Source organism: Palaemon carinicauda, chromosome 3 (assembly GCF_036898095.1).
Source record: "Palaemon carinicauda isolate YSFRI2023 chromosome 3, ASM3689809v2, whole genome shotgun sequence".
NCBI lineage: Eukaryota > Metazoa > Arthropoda > Malacostraca > Decapoda > Palaemonidae > Palaemon > Palaemon carinicauda.
The window spans coordinates 122,452,760-122,470,855 of NC_090727.1; the positions used below are offsets into that span (position 1 = coordinate 122,452,760).

Sequence of the window (18,096 nt, forward strand, 5' to 3'; positions counted from 1 at the left end):
ATAATGGTTAAAAGTATTCACTATTATAGGTAAGGAGAGAATTTATCAGAGGAAATCCTTATATAATGGTAGACTCATTTACTGTACATCATACAAGAAATAAAATGGAAGTAATGTGCCACTTTTCTTAACCCTGAACATAACTATAATTTCAATTACAAGCCCACACACACACACAAAAAAAAAAAAAAAAAAAAAACTGAGGGTCTACCAAGAAAATTTTGGTTGTTTGTGTCATGCTTTGTGCTGGGTAAACGCAGCCCATGCGCAAGGAGCAAGCGGGAGGTTGCCATAGCATCTCTTCACAGCACTCACCTGGTTAAAGACTTGTGGGGCAGATTGAGGCGGGACCTTTGGTAAAGGTCCTGCGGGTAAGCAAAAGGCTTTATAAAATCTGTTTTTATACTCACTAAATCTCCTACCCTTAATTCAGTATGAGATTTCTTATCATACCTATTTTTTCTATCGTTGCTTGACTGAACAACGTAGTAGTAAATTCACCCTGATAGATTTTTTCCAAGTTAGCTTTCACTTTCATAAGTTTACCAAAACGAGATAAAACTGCCTCTTGATTATTGTCGAATATATCATCAGAGACACCCCAAGAGTCGTCCTGATCTGAAGTATTAAGTTCAGGAATTATACTCACACAAGGTACTTCATACCCCTTCACTATCATCTCTGGAGTGAAAGGGACTGGCACACTGTGGTCAAAATCTAATTTATTTAGAGCATTTCTGAAGGCGATTGGTCTTTTATTTACGAGCATTTTAACCTCAGCAATCAGGAATTGAAAATCATTGTAATCCAAAATGTTATTTCGAATGCTCGAAGTAACTATCCTTTTCACTTGCTTAACCATAGTTTCAACAAACCCACCTAATTTATGTGCATTAGCAGGGAATGGATGAAATTTTAAAGACTTAATATTATGTGATCTTAAGTAGTCAATGGTCTCTAAATCATTTAGATAGGAGATAGTTTGCTCTACTCCCGCCACTATTGGGCTTCCATTATCACTAACTATTAAGGAAGGGAAACCGTACTCAAAAATATGCATTTGTAATGCCCTAAGAAAGGAGTTTTTATCAATCAACCTACATACAACCAGATTAATTGCTCTTGACCAAAAATAGGATATGACCAGCACATATACCTTATAGTTTTGTTTGTTTCTGTCCTTAACCAAGAAAGGTCCACAATGGTCGATGCAAATATTCCTTAACGGAATAGCCTCTGTGTTTATTCTGAAATCTCTATATGCATTTTGATTAATTTTGACAGTTCTTGCATTTAACCTTTTACATATCAAACAGCGTTTTAAAACCTTCTTTACAACCACAAAGCCATTAATAATCCAAAACCTTTTCCTGAGTAAACCTAAAGTTTAGTAAATTCCAGTGTGTCGCAGTTTTACAAGGGTACAAATCATATAAAACTTGTTGTTTATTCATAGGCAGATACAAACTTGAGTCATTTATATGGAGATTCTTCCTTAGGAGGAAGGAAGTCTCCATGAAGTTAAGAGGTGAATCCTTCCTCTCTGGGCGATCTAATTACTATAAGAAATAGCAAGAGATCAATAGTGAATCATATAGGATAGTGTGGCTGGCTTGAAAAGAGGTAAGGCCAAACTCTCACTTCTTAAGAGGTGAAAACTTTCTGTGATCTAGTTAATAGTAACAACAGTAAGTGATCAAGAACTGCCAGGGAACATCATAGTCGACTGGCAACGAGGCAAAGCTGATCGATCAGTTCCCAAAACCTAATCCTTGCCAGGGGTGAAGTACTATGAACATCAAGTGTTACATAATAAACAGAAGGGCAATTTTAGTACGGCAATAAATATTAAAAAGATTGAAGCACACTTACTTGTTTAGGGGTGAAAAATGCCAGGGCAAGCTTCATGTGTAAAGAAGATCATTCACTCTTCCGAGGCCTTCCTAGCAAAGATGTCGGTGTAATAAATCCCATGGCTGGAAAATGACATGCATCCTGTGAGACAATCAGTTAGGTCAGCATAGTCCTATTACCACAGAGCCCATTGATAGGATGTCCACAGACTTGAATGTGCCTTATAAAGGTAATTATGCAACAGTGTGTTTCTTCCTATCCACCTGTTGTGGATTGTAATAAAGAGTGGTCTTGCAGAACGCCGAGGTTGTAGCAAACCCACATGTATCACATGCTTGAGGAGAGTCCCTAACAATGCTTCCCCTGAAGGTATATAGGTTTTTATTTCCATTTCTCTTTATAAAAGACTGGGCTCTTGAAAGCATTGCATCACAGCATGCAAAATGCTCACTAACAACATAGTTTCAGAGGCTATTTTAAAAAAGTGGTATTGTTGAACAATAAGGTTGTGGCAAATCAATCAAAATCATATGCTCAAAGAGGAGTCCCTAGTAACACTTCCCCTGAGGATGCCAAAGATCTTTAGATATAATAAAACACAAAGAAAGGGGTGGGAGCAATCTATCCCAGCTATTTGTTCTATCAGAAATTGCTCTATGGAACAAACCACCTAGTTGTTTGTATGATCAGGAAACTCTTTGAGAGACCATGTCGTGAAAGTTACCCGAGGTCTTCTAGCCTAAGTCTGGATTATTCATTGAGTCAGAGGCAGGGTCAGGTGGTAATTTCAGATGGCTTGGTATTGGAGGGGGAATCACTAGTGACCCCTACCCCTGAAGCTAGAAAGTTTCATATTAGTTCTACATTCATAGGGAGTGTGTGTTAAGAACGGAGAACTTATTTCTGACCACCGAAAGAAGCTCTTAGTCTGTGTGGGCAGGATTGTAGGAGTATTTGGCTATTCCTAGGCTTTGAGAAAAGTTTGTGAAAGTTGTTGATGGAGCATTCTGATCATCCCCAGACTCTGGGAGGCAAGCTCGCCAAAGTTCCGGTAGAGACTCTTTAAACCTGGTTCTCATAATAAAATGAGAATAAGATCATCATGGGAAATATAGCCTTACTGTATTAGGATCCTGGGTGAGGAAAAACCCTGCCCATGGGTTTGTTATCTTGCTGGAGGACAAAAGGTCAGAGTACAGGTAGTTAGGTCCCAAACTAAAGCTCTTCTGTCTTGTATCGCAAGGATAACCTTAGGGGATGAAGGGAGACCCTTCCTTCTGACTCATTAGTAGGGGAGGGGGAATTACTCGAGACCATTTCAGCCCCCAGTGGGCCTGATAATGAGGGTGTTGATAGTTCCTTCAGGTAGGAAATCCTAGCCTTTCCTACTGGAGCCTATTCCAAGATCTCTAAATAAATCTGAACATTCAAGAAGGCTATAGGAACCGTTTCCAAGATGTCAAACGTCCTTATCCAAAGTGGTGTGGGCATGGAAATCTTTCCATACTAAAGTTAACCGAGTAGGGTTCTCTATGACCAGAATGGCCCTCATGCTCATGAATTCTTCTCTAGAAAGATGTTAGGGTAGGATTTTATGTGACGTATCTAGCAAGCTCATCGTGACTTGTCTGAGCATGATATTTTACTTGGTCTGATGGTCTCTTCTGACATCATGAAATTAGGCCCGTTAATCTTTCTTAATCAAATTAAGGAGAGGTATCCATGTGACTCCATTGTATCTCCTGATCTTATTTTGGAGATGAGGGAGGAGGACACTAGTCACTACCATAGTACTGGCTAAGATTGAGTTAACGAGCAGTTTAGCAAGATAAATGATTCATAGAAGGGATATCATTCAACAGCCAGCTCCATTAAGAGGAATGAAGGATATAGTTCTCCTAGTCCTTACCTAGAAAGTAATCATAGGTAATCAGGACCGTTTCTATTCGGTGATGTCTTGACTCTTCTGGGGGAACCTCTTTGTGAGGCTCCCTTGATGAAGTAAAAGTAATTACTGTCCTTAAGTCATTATACCTAAGTGGTTCTTTCCTAGAGAGTCTTGTAGCCTTTCTAGATTATGAAGGAAGTACATAAGTCCTGTTTAACCCAAGAACGGAAAGAACAGAAGCGTAATTTTTTACTTTTCAGTGAGTAAACTCTCAGGGTATTATGTGCCCCTGATGGAGAGTCCAGTTTCTTCTGACCGGGGAGGGGTTCTGCGTAAATCTTTTGACGCTAAACACCACTCGTACCACGAATACTATGGTACTCTAGTTTCTCAGGACAGGCAATATCCTCCCGGAGAAAAGGTTCTGTCATCAATATTGGTTTGGAACAGAATAACTCCGCTTGGAACAGATAAATGCTGTCGGCTCATGACTAAACATCTGGTCATCATCAGTTGCGATTGGCTCCCTACAAATTTAAGGAAGAAAGAATCTCTGTTTCATAAAACTAGTTTTCCTGTTATAATCTTGAGTTCTGACAGAGGTACAGTCATACCTCTCCACGAAAGAATCTGCTTATAAAATTTTCACGCTGCGAAACGAGATGCGAATATTTTTATGACTCACATTGCGAAAAATTATTCATGTTAAGAAAAGAGATTTGCCAGACAGGCTGAGAATAAAAGTCACCCATTAAAAAAGGTTGAAGAAAAGGGGTTTACACAAAAGAAAGGGTAGCTGTAATCTATAGTAGGGGTAACCATAATAGTACAGTACATATGGTATTGTATATTTTGTATTTGTACAATATTGGGTATTACTGTACTTACCATCAGGGTAACCTTTCCTAGTAAAAACCAATTTTTCCCTATAGAAAAATGGCCTTGAGCAACAAAATATCTAACACCAAGGCTAAAAGTCATGGATGCTTGCTACATCACCTACACAGTGGACTCTTATCTAGACGAACCAAAGCAGGGAATTATTAGCGGGAAAGACGGGAAAGTCCATATATTGAACATGTCAATTTTCATGTCCAGAGAGTGTACACTGACAAATATCGCTTCTCTCCTCAATACATGATCTCTTCCCCACTGCGCTAAGTTTAGGCATGTTCTTACACTAGTATGGGCTATTAGATCGCCGGCTTCTGTCCCCAGGGAGAGAGGATCTTGATCCCCTACTTTGAGTAGCTTGAACTCCTGGGTGCCTGTAAATCTTATACAGGCTTCTCTGTAGGTGCTGTACAGCAGGTCTACTCCTTGTTGTTACTTCTCTTCTTAAAGTTGCCTGTTTTCATCCAGTGATACTATCACTTCTGACAGGGGGAGCAGATATGGGGAGTTCAGTATATATGAATTTCTCAAATTTAGTGCCTCACCTGGGGGTAGCTGCTCTGCGCATCTGGTCAAGATTGCGTCTTGTCTTTTCAAGACAGTTCCCCCATAGGGGAACCGTCTGAAATAGCAGGAATTCTAGAACTGTAGACCCTGTTCATGACAAATCTTTAAATCTTCGTAAGATATCACAATCTCTAAGATCTTCCGTCATTGCATAGTGGAATATTGCTCTACACCAATGGTTGAGCCACGAAGAGGTATGGATCGCAGACATGGCTGCCTTGGCTGCCTTCACGTCATCTGTTTAGATGGCCGGTACTAAGTTAGCCAAGTCCTCTGGTAACTGCAAGGGGCTCTGAAAAGCTCCCCAAGAAGGTAAAAATATCCTTTGGCTCAGACAAGCCCAGCAGTGGTAACTCTGGGGACCTGTAGGTTTTAAGAGTATTTCCCGGGACCGAAACCCGACTGTTTAGTGCCTTTTCCGTTAGTTCAGAGTTCTGGGCTATAATTGAGTTTAGGATTCTGTGCTTGAGACTGAATCCTGTCTTCAGAATCATCTTCAGTGACATGTTTTTCTAAGGCAGACTCTATCCTGTTTCTTAGGTGAAAGATGAGGTCATCAATCCTTTAATCTTGGTTGAATTTACTTTTGAGAAACACATTAGGTCTGTGTCTTCTTCAATTGCTCAAAAAATTGGCTTATTGAGAAAGTCTTACAAGATTTTCGGTGATCAATCTATTCTGAAGAAGTGTTTTAATTCTTTCATTCTACCTTGTTTTGAGTATTGTTCTCCTGTCTGGTGTTCAGCTACTGATTCTCATCTTAATTTGTTGGACAGAAACTTACGGTCTATTAAATTTCTTATTCCTGATCTAGATATTAATCTTTGGCACTGTCGTTCAATTAGTTCATTATGCATGTTGCATAAGATTTTTCATAACTCTGACCATCCTTTACATTCAGATCTCCCTGGACAATTCTATCCTGTTTGTAATACTAGGCAGGCAGTTAATTCTAATAGCCAGGCCTTCTCCATCACGAGGCTCAATACTACACAGTATTCTAGAAGTTTTATTCCAGCTGTTACAAAGTTGTGGAATGATCTTCCTAATCGGGTAGTTGAATCAGTAGAACTTCAAAGTTCAAAGTTGGAGCAAATGTTTTTATGTTGACCAGGCTGACATGAGTCTTTTTATTGTTCATATATGACATATCTGTTTTTGACGTTGTTAATTGTTTATATGGGACATATCTGTTTTGACGCTGTTACTGTTTTTAGAATGATTTATTGTTAATTTATTCTCATCATTTATTTATTTCCTTATTTCCTTTCCTCACTGGGCTATTTTTCCCTATTGAAGCCCTTGGGCTTATAGCATCTTGCTTTTCCAACTAGGGTTGTAGCTTGGCTAGTAATAATAATAATAATAATAATAATAATATCAGCAGTACCCTGATTGCCTCGAATGTCCTCCTTTTTTTCAATCATAAGTACATTACAGAGAGATAGGGGGACTGAGACATGTCTGGTGAATCCAATTTCTTGTTAATCCTGTCCAACCTCAGGATGCACTTACTTACCACCTAGGTAGTAAGTTGGCCAGGGCACCAGCCACCCGTTGAGATACTACCGCTAGAGTTATGGGGTCCGTAGGCTGGCCAGACAGTACTACATTGGATCCTTTTCTCTGGTTACAGTTCACTTTTCCATTGCCTACTGTACACATACACCGAATAGTCAGGTATATTCTTTACAGATTCTCCTCTGTCCTAATACACCTGACATCACTGAGATTACCAAACAATTCTTCTTCGCCCAGTTAACTACTGTACTGTAATTGTTCAGTGGCTACTTTCCTCTTGGCAGAAGACACACTTTAGCTATGGTACGCAGCTCTTCTCGGAGAAGGACACTCCAAAATCAAACCATTGTTTTCTAGTTTTGGGCTGTGCCATAGCCTCTGTACCATGGTCTTCCACTGTCTTGGGTTAGAGTTTCTTTGCTTGAGGGTACACTTGGGTACACTAATTTCTCTTCCTCTTGTTTTGTTAAAGCTTTTATAGTATATATAGGAAAAATTTATTTTAATGTTGTTACTGTTCTTAAAATATTCTATTTTTCCTTGTTTCCTTTCCTCACTGGGCTATTTTCTTTGTTAAGGCCTCTGGGTTTGTAGCATCCTGCTTTTCAAACTAGGGTTTTAGCTTAGCAAGTAATAATAATAATAACAATAATACAGGCAAAAGACTTGTTACCGGTAAAGCCTCTGTTTCATCTTTGGCACAGGCCTCTTCTGTACCGTTGCAGTGTGGGGTAAAAGTCTCCTTCCCTACCTTCACCTTCTATACGTGAAGGGGGAATCTCTGAAAAATGAATCATTCTATACTCATCAAGCATATTCGAGGGGCCATAATTTTGGCCACCATCCAAATTTACCAGGGAGGGAGCCTCAACCTTACCGCATTATGGAGAATAATACTTACACCTAATGCTAGCATATGATTTGTCGTTACAAGGAATATCTTGGGATGAATAGTGGGCTTTCCATGCGCGCGAAGAAAAGTCTTCACTAGGAGCAGAGTTGACACGCGTTTTAAATAATACGCATTAAGATGGCTGTGTGTACAGCGTAATCTGGTTGAACGTTTTTCCTGCTTGAATACTGAGAAGCATACAATAAGTATCAGTGACACTCCTCCTTGACTTCCCTACTCTAGGTAGAGAAGGAAAGGTGGGCTGAAAGGAACGCATATTTCTGGGAAGCCTTGGGGCATAACCGCAGGTAATGCAGTCTAGCCGCCCCATTTATAAGCTTCTACGGATCTCTTAAGTCTCTGTAGAGGAGATATTAGCTTAGGAGGCCTATTGTAATATGGTATACCTGGTTCCTGAGAATGTGATGGGAAATGAAGGTTCTTTTCATACAACACTGTTGACTTTACCTTTTGATTTAGGGTGAAAACTTTCTCGACTCTGGGTTCCTTCTACCGGGATCGTCTTATAGAAATTATCTGTTCTTTTATTATCCTGTAATATGAGCTAGGACCTGATTCCTTCAGATAGCCGGCCAGAATGCCAATATATGGGGTATAGGAAGAAAAACGCAAAATCCTGAAAAAATTCACTGAGCTTCGTATGGCAATGGAGAATATGTATACAAAATATTTCGTCAAAATTTCTCTTACTTTCATAGTTACAGGGTAATCAGTACAAGTAACTCAATAAACCATAAACATTGTTCGCTACAAAAAATGCAGTATTTCTTCAGTTATAGAAAATTTTGATAATTATTAAATTTTAATGTAAAAGAAATTGTGAACAATGGCATCTGTATAACTTCCTCGAGTCGCAGACGACACGGTAAATTACACACTTCGCCCTTCAGTCCTACCACAAACCTCAGAGTACATGCCTGAGTTTGACCTCTGACATTCACTAATTTACGTTTGTTTTTCTCGTTTTTGGTAAGAATTTTATCTTTCCAGAGAGAGATATGAATGGATGAAGAAGCAACAGCCTTGCCTGACACGAGCAAAAGAAGCAAGATATTAAGCAAAAGGATCTTCGTTCATGAGTAAATTATGATAAATAACTTTGTTTTTGTTTATCAATATCCAAAAAGGAACATAAAATTCATAATAATCAGGATTTAATAATATTGTCTTTGTAAAAATACAAAAAAAAAGAACTTTGAACGCCCTCTGACATTCACTAATTTTTACGCTTGTTTTTCTCGATTTTGGTAAGAATTTTATCATTCCAAAAAATAAAAGACAATTTCAATATATTGCTAACATAGGGAAGAAGAAAATTTGCTCTATTAAGAGTTCAGAAAAAGTTAATATCGGTAGGGCAGAGAGAGAGATTGTTGTGGATAGAGGAGCGGACGCCTTGCCTCACAGGAGCCAAAAGAAGCAAGATATTGAGAAGAATAATCTTCATTTATGATTAAATTATTGTAAATAACTTTTTCTTTTATTCATACCCAAAAAAGAACATGAGATTCATAATAATCATGATTTATTAATATTGTCTTTGTATAAATACAAAGAAAAACTTTGAAAGCCCGTATCTCAAAACTAAACTTATTGACCTTCAAATTCAATAGCCTCCCTTAGTTTTAAAGATATAGCATTGAGATTTTGTAAATAACTTAAAAATACATTATAAAACAATGAAATTAAGCCTTTTTTCAATTTTTTTTTCCATATTTTTTTCCCTGATTTTTTAGGGTTTATTTTTTCACCATAATGAAAAAATTCATATCTGGTAAAAAAATTTCTTTTAGAGAAAAAACTCTTCTATATATCAGGTCTATATAGAGTAGTAATCCCAGATCTTAGTAATAATTATCAAGGGATGAGTTAGAATTTGAAAAACACAAATTTTCAGGATAAATCCCCCTGGCGTCGCAAAACCAAAGGTCAGAGGCAAAAATCCTATGCAGTTTGGAGATGCCCTAAGTCACCTTATTAAGTACTATGAATGTCAAAGTCCTGTCATTAGAAAATGGGCATTAGCCGGCTGGCCCCCTTACACTAGCGTTGAGTGTATTCAACTCTTTCTTGATAGAGCACATCTGTTCTTTCATTATCCTGTAAGATGAGCTAGGACCTGGTTCCTTAAGATATTGCTTAGCATATTCAACTCTGTCTTGATGATTTTCTTTTGAAGATAAGGCTTATGCTAACTCTCGGTATGTACTATTGAAGGAAGGTTCTCACCGCCTAGAAAGAGATTATTCTTTATTCCTGTCAGGAGGAGACTCAGCAACATAGAAATCTCTTTCAGATTCCTGTGGCAAGAAGCATAGCTCTCCCGTTGGGAAGGAGACCAATCCTTACAATAATTACATGAAGAATCTATTAAACCTCTCTTGCCTAGGCAAAACGGACAAGGAGGGAGTGTGTCCATGTCCGCCCAGCTCAAAAGGACATCACACATGTAGCTATCCCATCTGGGGCAAGGACGTGATACTGAGATTTACAGGCCACAAGCACTCACTCATAATTCACAGTTAATGAGCAGACATTCAACTGACGGTGAATTATGGAAAAACAGTCAGGAATGTTACACACCAAAAGGGTAGGCGAGGTGAATGTGAAAGGCTTAATTACACAACCGGTAGTGTTGTGAAGGGATGCTAAGAGCAAATTCCTGCTTGCTCCTTGCGCATGTGCTACGTTTATCCAGCATGAATCCTGGCACAATCAACCAAATTTTTATTGGCCGGTTGTAGAAAACATGATCAGTAATAACCCCACATGAATTACTCAGAAGTTTGTATCTGCGTATGAATAACTGCATTGCATACAACATTCATAAGATTTACTCACCTTTTTCTGTTTGATAACATGAATGAATCTTCACAATTCAAAGTATTACTCTGGGATGAGGCTTCTATGTTTACAACATAATTCTCACTTGGGCCATTATTCATCATAAAATCTACTTCTATCTTCTTCTTAGCAGGTGTGTACTGTCTGAAGAAAAACAAATTAAAACATGAATAATGTGTTATGCAGAAAAAAATGCCAAAAGCAAAAATGGAGACAAAGAATTTCAAAAATGAAAACAGTATGATAAGAGTAAATAACCAGTTGATAAAAAATACAATAAATAATACATTTATAGGATGAAATTACTATTTGGCAACACTGCCCTCGATATTATTTGCAAGAAGAAATTAAAATTTAGTAAATTTGATTTATCAGTAAAGCATTTGGCTAACAATGATATTCCAAAATATGACTATAGTTTCATGTTAAGACTGTTATGCTCTTTTAAACATATAATCAAAATCCTTATAATTTTCAATGAAGTTTCTTAAAAACGTGCATATACATATATATATATATATATATATATATATATATATATATATATATATATATACATACATACATACATATATATATATATATATATATATATATATATGTATATATATATATATATATATATATATATATATATATATATATATATATATATATATATATATATATATATACACAGTATAAGTAATACCTCAGGATATAAAATTAATTCGTTACCGAGGGGCTTTCGTAACATACTTTTTTCGTATAACGAGTTCGGTTTACATGTAAATCGCCTAATTCGTTCCAAGCCCTACAAAAAGACCACATTAAATTTTATAATAAGCCTATAACCACGGTGAAATAGAGGCCAATACATTTGAATTATTCAATATATCAAACCTAACCATTAATACTTGTAAATGAAGTAGATATTAGAACATAATGCAATAATAAATGGAAAATGATATGAAAATGTGGGACCTTGTCTTTCGAGTGAGGCAATGTCCAAAAGTGAAAGTGGCGGCAGAGGAGGAGGTCAAACGGTAGTAAACATTAATAAATGGCAGAAATAGTTTCACACTCACTGCTCTTGTGAATTATTTTGCAAGGGGCACACATTAAAAATCCAAGAGTGAGTCTTTTATGACCAATTCACAGTCTTGTCAAAATTACTTCTTTCTTTTTATCGTTGTGGTCTGCTTATTCCATTGGTGAGAAAGTTTGTTCTTGTTGTTTCAATTTACTATTTTCCAATTTAGCTTCGAAATATTTTGCCATTTTGTCACCACATAAAGCTTCATTGTGGTTACATAGTCTTTTACAGGGAGTTTAATGGCAAGCTATGGTAAATGTATGGCTGATTTAGCATTTGTTTTTCATAACCAAAATCTTCAAAAAGGGCCAAAATCAGGCATATTTCAATAATTAACCCTTAAGAATAAAATTCGTTAAGGAGCTCTTCGATTTGTAATACTAATTGGCTTTTATGTGTATAACCTTGAAGGCTTTTATGGCACTTTGTGAATCATAATAAATGACCAACTTGATATTTACTCTATCTTCAATAGTTTTAATAATGTCTATTGCTAATAAAATTATTAACAGTTCTGATGTAAATACTGATGCTTCACTAGGCAATGAGAGCAGATTTGTTTTGTCTAAATATACTGCAGTACAGCCAGCAACCATTAGCCTTTGTGGGGAACTTTCTTTTGAATATGTTCTAATCTAAGGTATGATGTTCATAGTGACTTGGAGTAAGGTTATATTTTGTTGATAAATGAAAATGATGAGAACATATTCTTGTTTTCTTTAAGAAGGAAAGTGGAGAAAAAAGATATAGACAAATAAGGTTCATATTGATGTCTGTTGATTGTATTAGCCTAGTCATTTTATTGGAAATGGAGGTTCATGCTTGTTTTTAAATACACCACTTCTATGGAAGAGCTTCTTTGTTGGAGAAATGGTGTAGGATCTTCAATGCACTTCACAGTGTTAGAAAATCTTGATGTAAGGACAAGGGCAGTTCATCACTTTCACATAATATAAAGATATATGGGGAAGATCTAAAGGTTCAACTACAAAGTCTCAAGCCTCAAGTGTGCATTGGGTCTAAGGATTTCAAAGAAGCTTCAGATCCTGATCCATATATTAATGACCATTAATCTATTATTAAGTCAACAAATGTCTCACTGCCAGCCAGCAGAAACTCGTGTGTCATCCGAGTGTGACCAATGCGGAGGCGACAAAGAGTAGTCTCCCATTTTCGGGGCATCCCATTATACCTCCAAAGGAATATAACAATCGCAACTTCTCTCATCTTATTTTCAGGTCAACTATCCCAATGCTGTTGCCAATTGTTATAAATCAAGTTCTTAATTGCTGGTAAAAAATCATTATAGAGAATGGGATACCTTCTTGGTAGTAAGTGCTGCAGCACTCTTTGCCAGTGAATCTGTCTCTTCATTTCCAGACACACCTACGTGTGCCGGAACCCAGCAAAATCGAACTGTTATACCTATCAGACCAATAATTAAAAGCCACTCTAAAATTTTTAAAACTAAAGGGTTACTAGAATTAAAAATTCTAAAGCTTGAAGGACACTTCTTGAATCATTATAAAGGGTAAAATTGCCCTCCTCTTTTAACAATATTTTCTCAATAGCAGTTAGTATGCCAAATAATTCAGCAGTAAATATGAAAAATATTGGAGGAAGTGCCCCTCTACAGTTAAAGGAACTACCACATATCTCAAATCCAATGCCAGCATCAGATTTGGAGCATAATATTAATAATAATAATGTACGAAATCCAACAGAGATTCCGAACATTTAACCATATTTCCATGGAAAACGAGGGAAACGAACAAATACACAAAAAATGAGAAAAGTATTTTCATAATCATTCACAATAAGTTTGTACATAATTAATCATTTGGAAAAGATTCATTATACTGTAACCATTTATGTTTAGAGCCAAGAAATTTAATATTATTTGTTAAAATCTAACTGAATATTATTATTATTATTACTAGCCAAGCTACAACCCTAGTTGGAAAAGCAAGATGCTATAAGCCCAAGGGTTCCAATAGGGAAAAATAGCCCAGTGAGGAAAGGAAATAAGGAAATAAATGATGAGAATAAATTAATAAATCATTCTAAAACCAGTAACAATGCCAAACCAGATATGTCCTATATAAACTATTAACGTCAAAACCAGATACGTCATATATAAACTATAAAAAGACTCATGTCAGCCTGGTCAACATAAAAACATTTCCACCAACTTTGAACTTTTGAAGTTCTACTGATTCAACTACCCGATTAGGAAGATCATTCCACAACTTGGTAACAGCTGGAATAAAACTTCTAGAATACTGTGTAGTATTGAGCCTCATGATGGAGAAGGCCTGGCTATTAGAATTAACTGCCTGCCTAGAATTACGAACAGGATAGAATTGTCCAGGGAGATCTGACTGTAACGGATGGTCAGAGATATGAAAAATCTTATGCAACATGCATAATGAACTAATTGAACGACGGTGCCAAAGATTAATATCTAGATCAGGAATAAGAAATTTAATAGACCGTAAGTTTCTGTCCAACAAATTAAGATGAGAATAAGCAGCTGAACACCAGATAGGAGAACAATACTCAAAACAAGGTAGAATGAAAGAATTAAAACACTTCAGAATAGATTGATCACTGAAAATCTTGTAAGACTTCCTCAATAAGCCATTTTTTTGTGCAATTGAAGAAGACACAGACCTAATGTGTTTCTCAAAAATAAATTTGCTGTCGAGAATCATACCTAAAATTTTAAAAGAGGCATACAAATTTAAAGAAACATTATCAATACCGAGATCAGGATGTTGAGGAGCCACCGTCCTTGACCTACTTACAATCATACTTTGAGTTTTGTTAGGATTCAACTTCATACCCCATAATTTGCACCATGCACTAATTTTAGCTAAATCTCTATTAAGGGATTCACCAACCCTAGATCTACATTCAGGGGATGGGATTGATGCAAAGAGAGTAGCATCATCTGCATATGCAACAAGCTTGTTTTCTAGGCCAAACCACATGTCATGTGTATATAGTATGAAAAGTAATGGGCCAAGAACACTACCCTGTGGAACACCGGATATCACATCCCTATACTCACTATGGTGCCCATCAACAGCAACTCTTTGAGATCTATTACTTAAAAAATCAATAATAATGCTAAGAAACGACCCTCCCACTCCCAACTGTTTGAGTTTGAAAACAAGGGCCTCATGATTGACACGGTCATAGGAAGCACTAAAATCAAGGCCAATCATACGAACTTCCTGACCATAATCAAGGGATTTCTGTACAGCATTGGAGATTGTAAGGAGGGCATCACATGCTCCTAGGCCTTTACAAAAACCAAATTGCAAACTAGGGAATAGATGATTACCTTCAGCAAACCTATTAAGACGTTTTGCCAGAACACGTTCAAAAACTTTAGACAATATGGAAATTGGGCGGTAATCAGTGGGACTTGAGCTACCACAAACACATTTACATAGAGGAGTAACATTACCAATTCTCCAACAAGTGCTAAAAGCTCCTCTTCTTGCTAACTTGCGCAAAATAACAGATAACTTTGGAGCTAAGAAATCTGCTGTCTTTATAAAAAACAAAGGAAAAATACCATTTGGGTCAACACCTCCATAAGCATCGAAAAGCTAAACTAGTTAGTTTAGTCTCAGGAAAACAGGAATGAGGAAGTTCAAGTTTTTCATTACTTTGTTTACTGTCAAAAACATCAGCCAAAAGGGTTGCCATTTCCTTTGGACAGTGAGTGACTGAGGCATCTGGTTTAAGTAAAGGCGGAACTGTTGCATCTACACCAAAGAGTGCATATTTAAGGGTAGACCACCATTTATGTTCCTGAGTTGTACCAGAAAGGGTTTCTTTTATGGTTAAATTGTACTCCTTTTCAGTTGAGGCATAAATCTCTGAGCAAAAGCTTGAAGCTGAGTATAGTTGTTCCAGGTCAAATCTGATCTATTACCTTTCCAAAGATGATAGGCCTCTTGCTTCTTCCAAATAAGCATGTCTACAATCATCATTGAACCACAGTTTGTCCTTCGCTCGGTACCTTAGCACACGAGAAGGGATACGCCTATTAATTATGTTGACTAGATTCTCATTCAAAGGGACAACAGGATCTACACTACTATATAATTGTGACCAATTCAAGCACAAAAGATCATGCAAAATCCCATTCCAGTCTGCTTGGGATTTCATATAAATTTTACAAGAGTATGATATATCAGGGACAGGCTGCTCAGTCTTCACTACTAATGAAATCAAGGCTTGATCAGATGTCCCGACTGGAGAACCAACCTTACTAGTTATAACGCCAGGGGAGTCAGTGTATACGAGGTTCAAGCAATTACCTGACCTGTGAGTAGCTTCATTTATGATTTGCTCACAGCCTGATTCAGAGGCAAAGTCTAAAGCTCCTAAGCCATAGTGATCGGTTAGAGATAGAACTTAACCACTCCCTATGGTGAGCATTAAAATCACCCACAAAGACAAAAGACGCCTTTCTATCATCTTCTTGTATCTTAGCCATAATGGTAAGAAGACAATCGAAGATAGAATCATCCATGTCTTGATTCCGGTAGATGGAACTCAAATAAAAGTTGTTATGCCTGCCAAACTTTTATTACCTGAATCTCACGACATCCACATTGATAGAAGGATTTATGAGAAGCAGGGTACTCAGTCCTAATATACACCGCCATACCCCTGGCCCTAGGGATGGCATCACGTTTCAACATTATTGGCTTCTTAAAACCAGTTATAAGGAGCTCAGATGAGTGCCTCATATTAGAAACCAAAGTTTCTGAGCACAAAAGAATACCATACTGTCTGGATGCAACTGTAAGGTCTTGGATATTTGCATGAAGACCACGAATATTGCAATAAAGAAGAAGACATTGACGAAATCTTGGACGTATTGGTCCAAGATTTCGCTCAATGTCTCCAGACAGCATAAGAATTAATAGAAATAAAAAAAGAGACATCATACTTAAAAACTAAATTAACAAGAATTATAACAAAAGCAATATGTACAGAATTAGAATTATAAATAAAGTGATTAATGAAACCCATAGACTATAGTAAAAAGTCGGAAAAACTGGTAAACATAGAGGAGCTGATACACCACGCATGGCTAAATACCCTCCAGGATAGCCACTTCAACTGAAGGGAGGACAGTAAGGATGGTTTTGAGAAGAAAAAGAATCAGAAAAGGAAAAAACAACCTCTTGATAAACCACCAGGCATCCATGGCCCTTCTATTAAGCTTGCCTCACACACCATTTAAAAAAAAACAAGAGGAAGAAAAAAAATAATAATAAGATAGAATAGTGTGCCCGAGTGTACCCTCTAACCATTCTACTCCTACTAACATTTCTAGATTTACACTTTTTATAACTAACCAAAACTTACACCTAATGTATGTCATCTTCTACCCTCCTACAATCTGCTACAACAACAACCAATCATCTTTCGGTCCCTGTCTAGCTCAAGACTTCATTTCCATGCCTGCATTGTTAATTATGAGATTAACGTGAATCCTCTGTTACTTTGATTAAATTTCTGTTGTTCCCACCTTAAAGTAAATTTTCCTCACCTTACCCCTCACCTTGCCAGATGTCGAACCCCAAGAAAATTCCAGCAAGAGCATTCTGCTACCCGTGCCCTCTAAAATCCGACCTCCATTGTTGAACAGCGACTATTGCTATACACTCTCAACTCTTGAAACCCCAAGGGAAATTAACGCGCATACTAACTCGGTCCTGATATTTGCCCTTCCCAGATTTGTAGAGATATTAAACACCTGCGTTAATGTTTTCTTCACTTGTAAACAGCTTTAAACACCGCATTTCCCCACCCTATATCTCTCTCCACTCCCCTCTTGACAGAATCTACCCAGAGCACTCTATTTTCCAGGACCAACCATCCCTTGGATTCTACTGACTGATGACAAACTTTCAAGATGGGCCTCAAAGCTTCACACCGACAATCTCTTGGAGGATATATTTGGTTTCCTCCAATTCTCCTCCTACATGACCCGTTAATGGAGATAATTTGCTTTTTAGTTATTAGGAGTCTTTGGCTGGTGGCCATGAAAAGTTTTAATGGGTGGCTCCAAGAAGTCTAAGTGTACTGGTGGCAGACTTGGAGTACGGCTACAGTTCGACCTACAAGCCCTCGCTCTGTAAAGCCCCCCCCCCACAAAAAATCTAACTACCCCCTCCTACCTCTTAACTGATCAAGAATTAAGCAGTGTTATACTTGTGTTTATTGTTCCTGTCGTCAAGGTGTTAAATTTTTGTAAATAAAAGACAAGTTGAAAGTCAAGTAACGTGTTATTGTTATACTCCGTATAAAGAATAAACAGGCAAACATAAAAAATAACTATTCTTCTGCAAGAAATTACTAAACGAATGGCATGAGTTATGCGTGATGACTTATGTGCAGTCCAGGCCCCTTGGTTAGAGAAAGAATGTATCATCTCAGTCTATAACTATGGATATGACAGTTCACTAAACATATTCGTCACAAATATGTTCTTAAAATTATTGAAAT

The 18,096-nt window shown here is 37.2% G+C and overlaps 1 protein-coding gene across 1 annotated transcript in view; it reads right to left on the minus strand.

Moving 5' to 3' along the window:
* The window catches only part of LOC137638460 (uncharacterized), a 265,349-nt gene that overhangs the window by 105,724 nt on the left and 141,529 nt on the right, over nucleotides 1-18,096 (minus strand). The window contains exon 5 of the mRNA XM_068370531.1: nucleotides 10,479-10,625. Coding sequence (XP_068226632.1) covers nucleotides 10,479-10,625 — 147 coding nt within the window. The remainder of the gene's footprint in view (nucleotides 1-10,478; nucleotides 10,626-18,096) is intronic.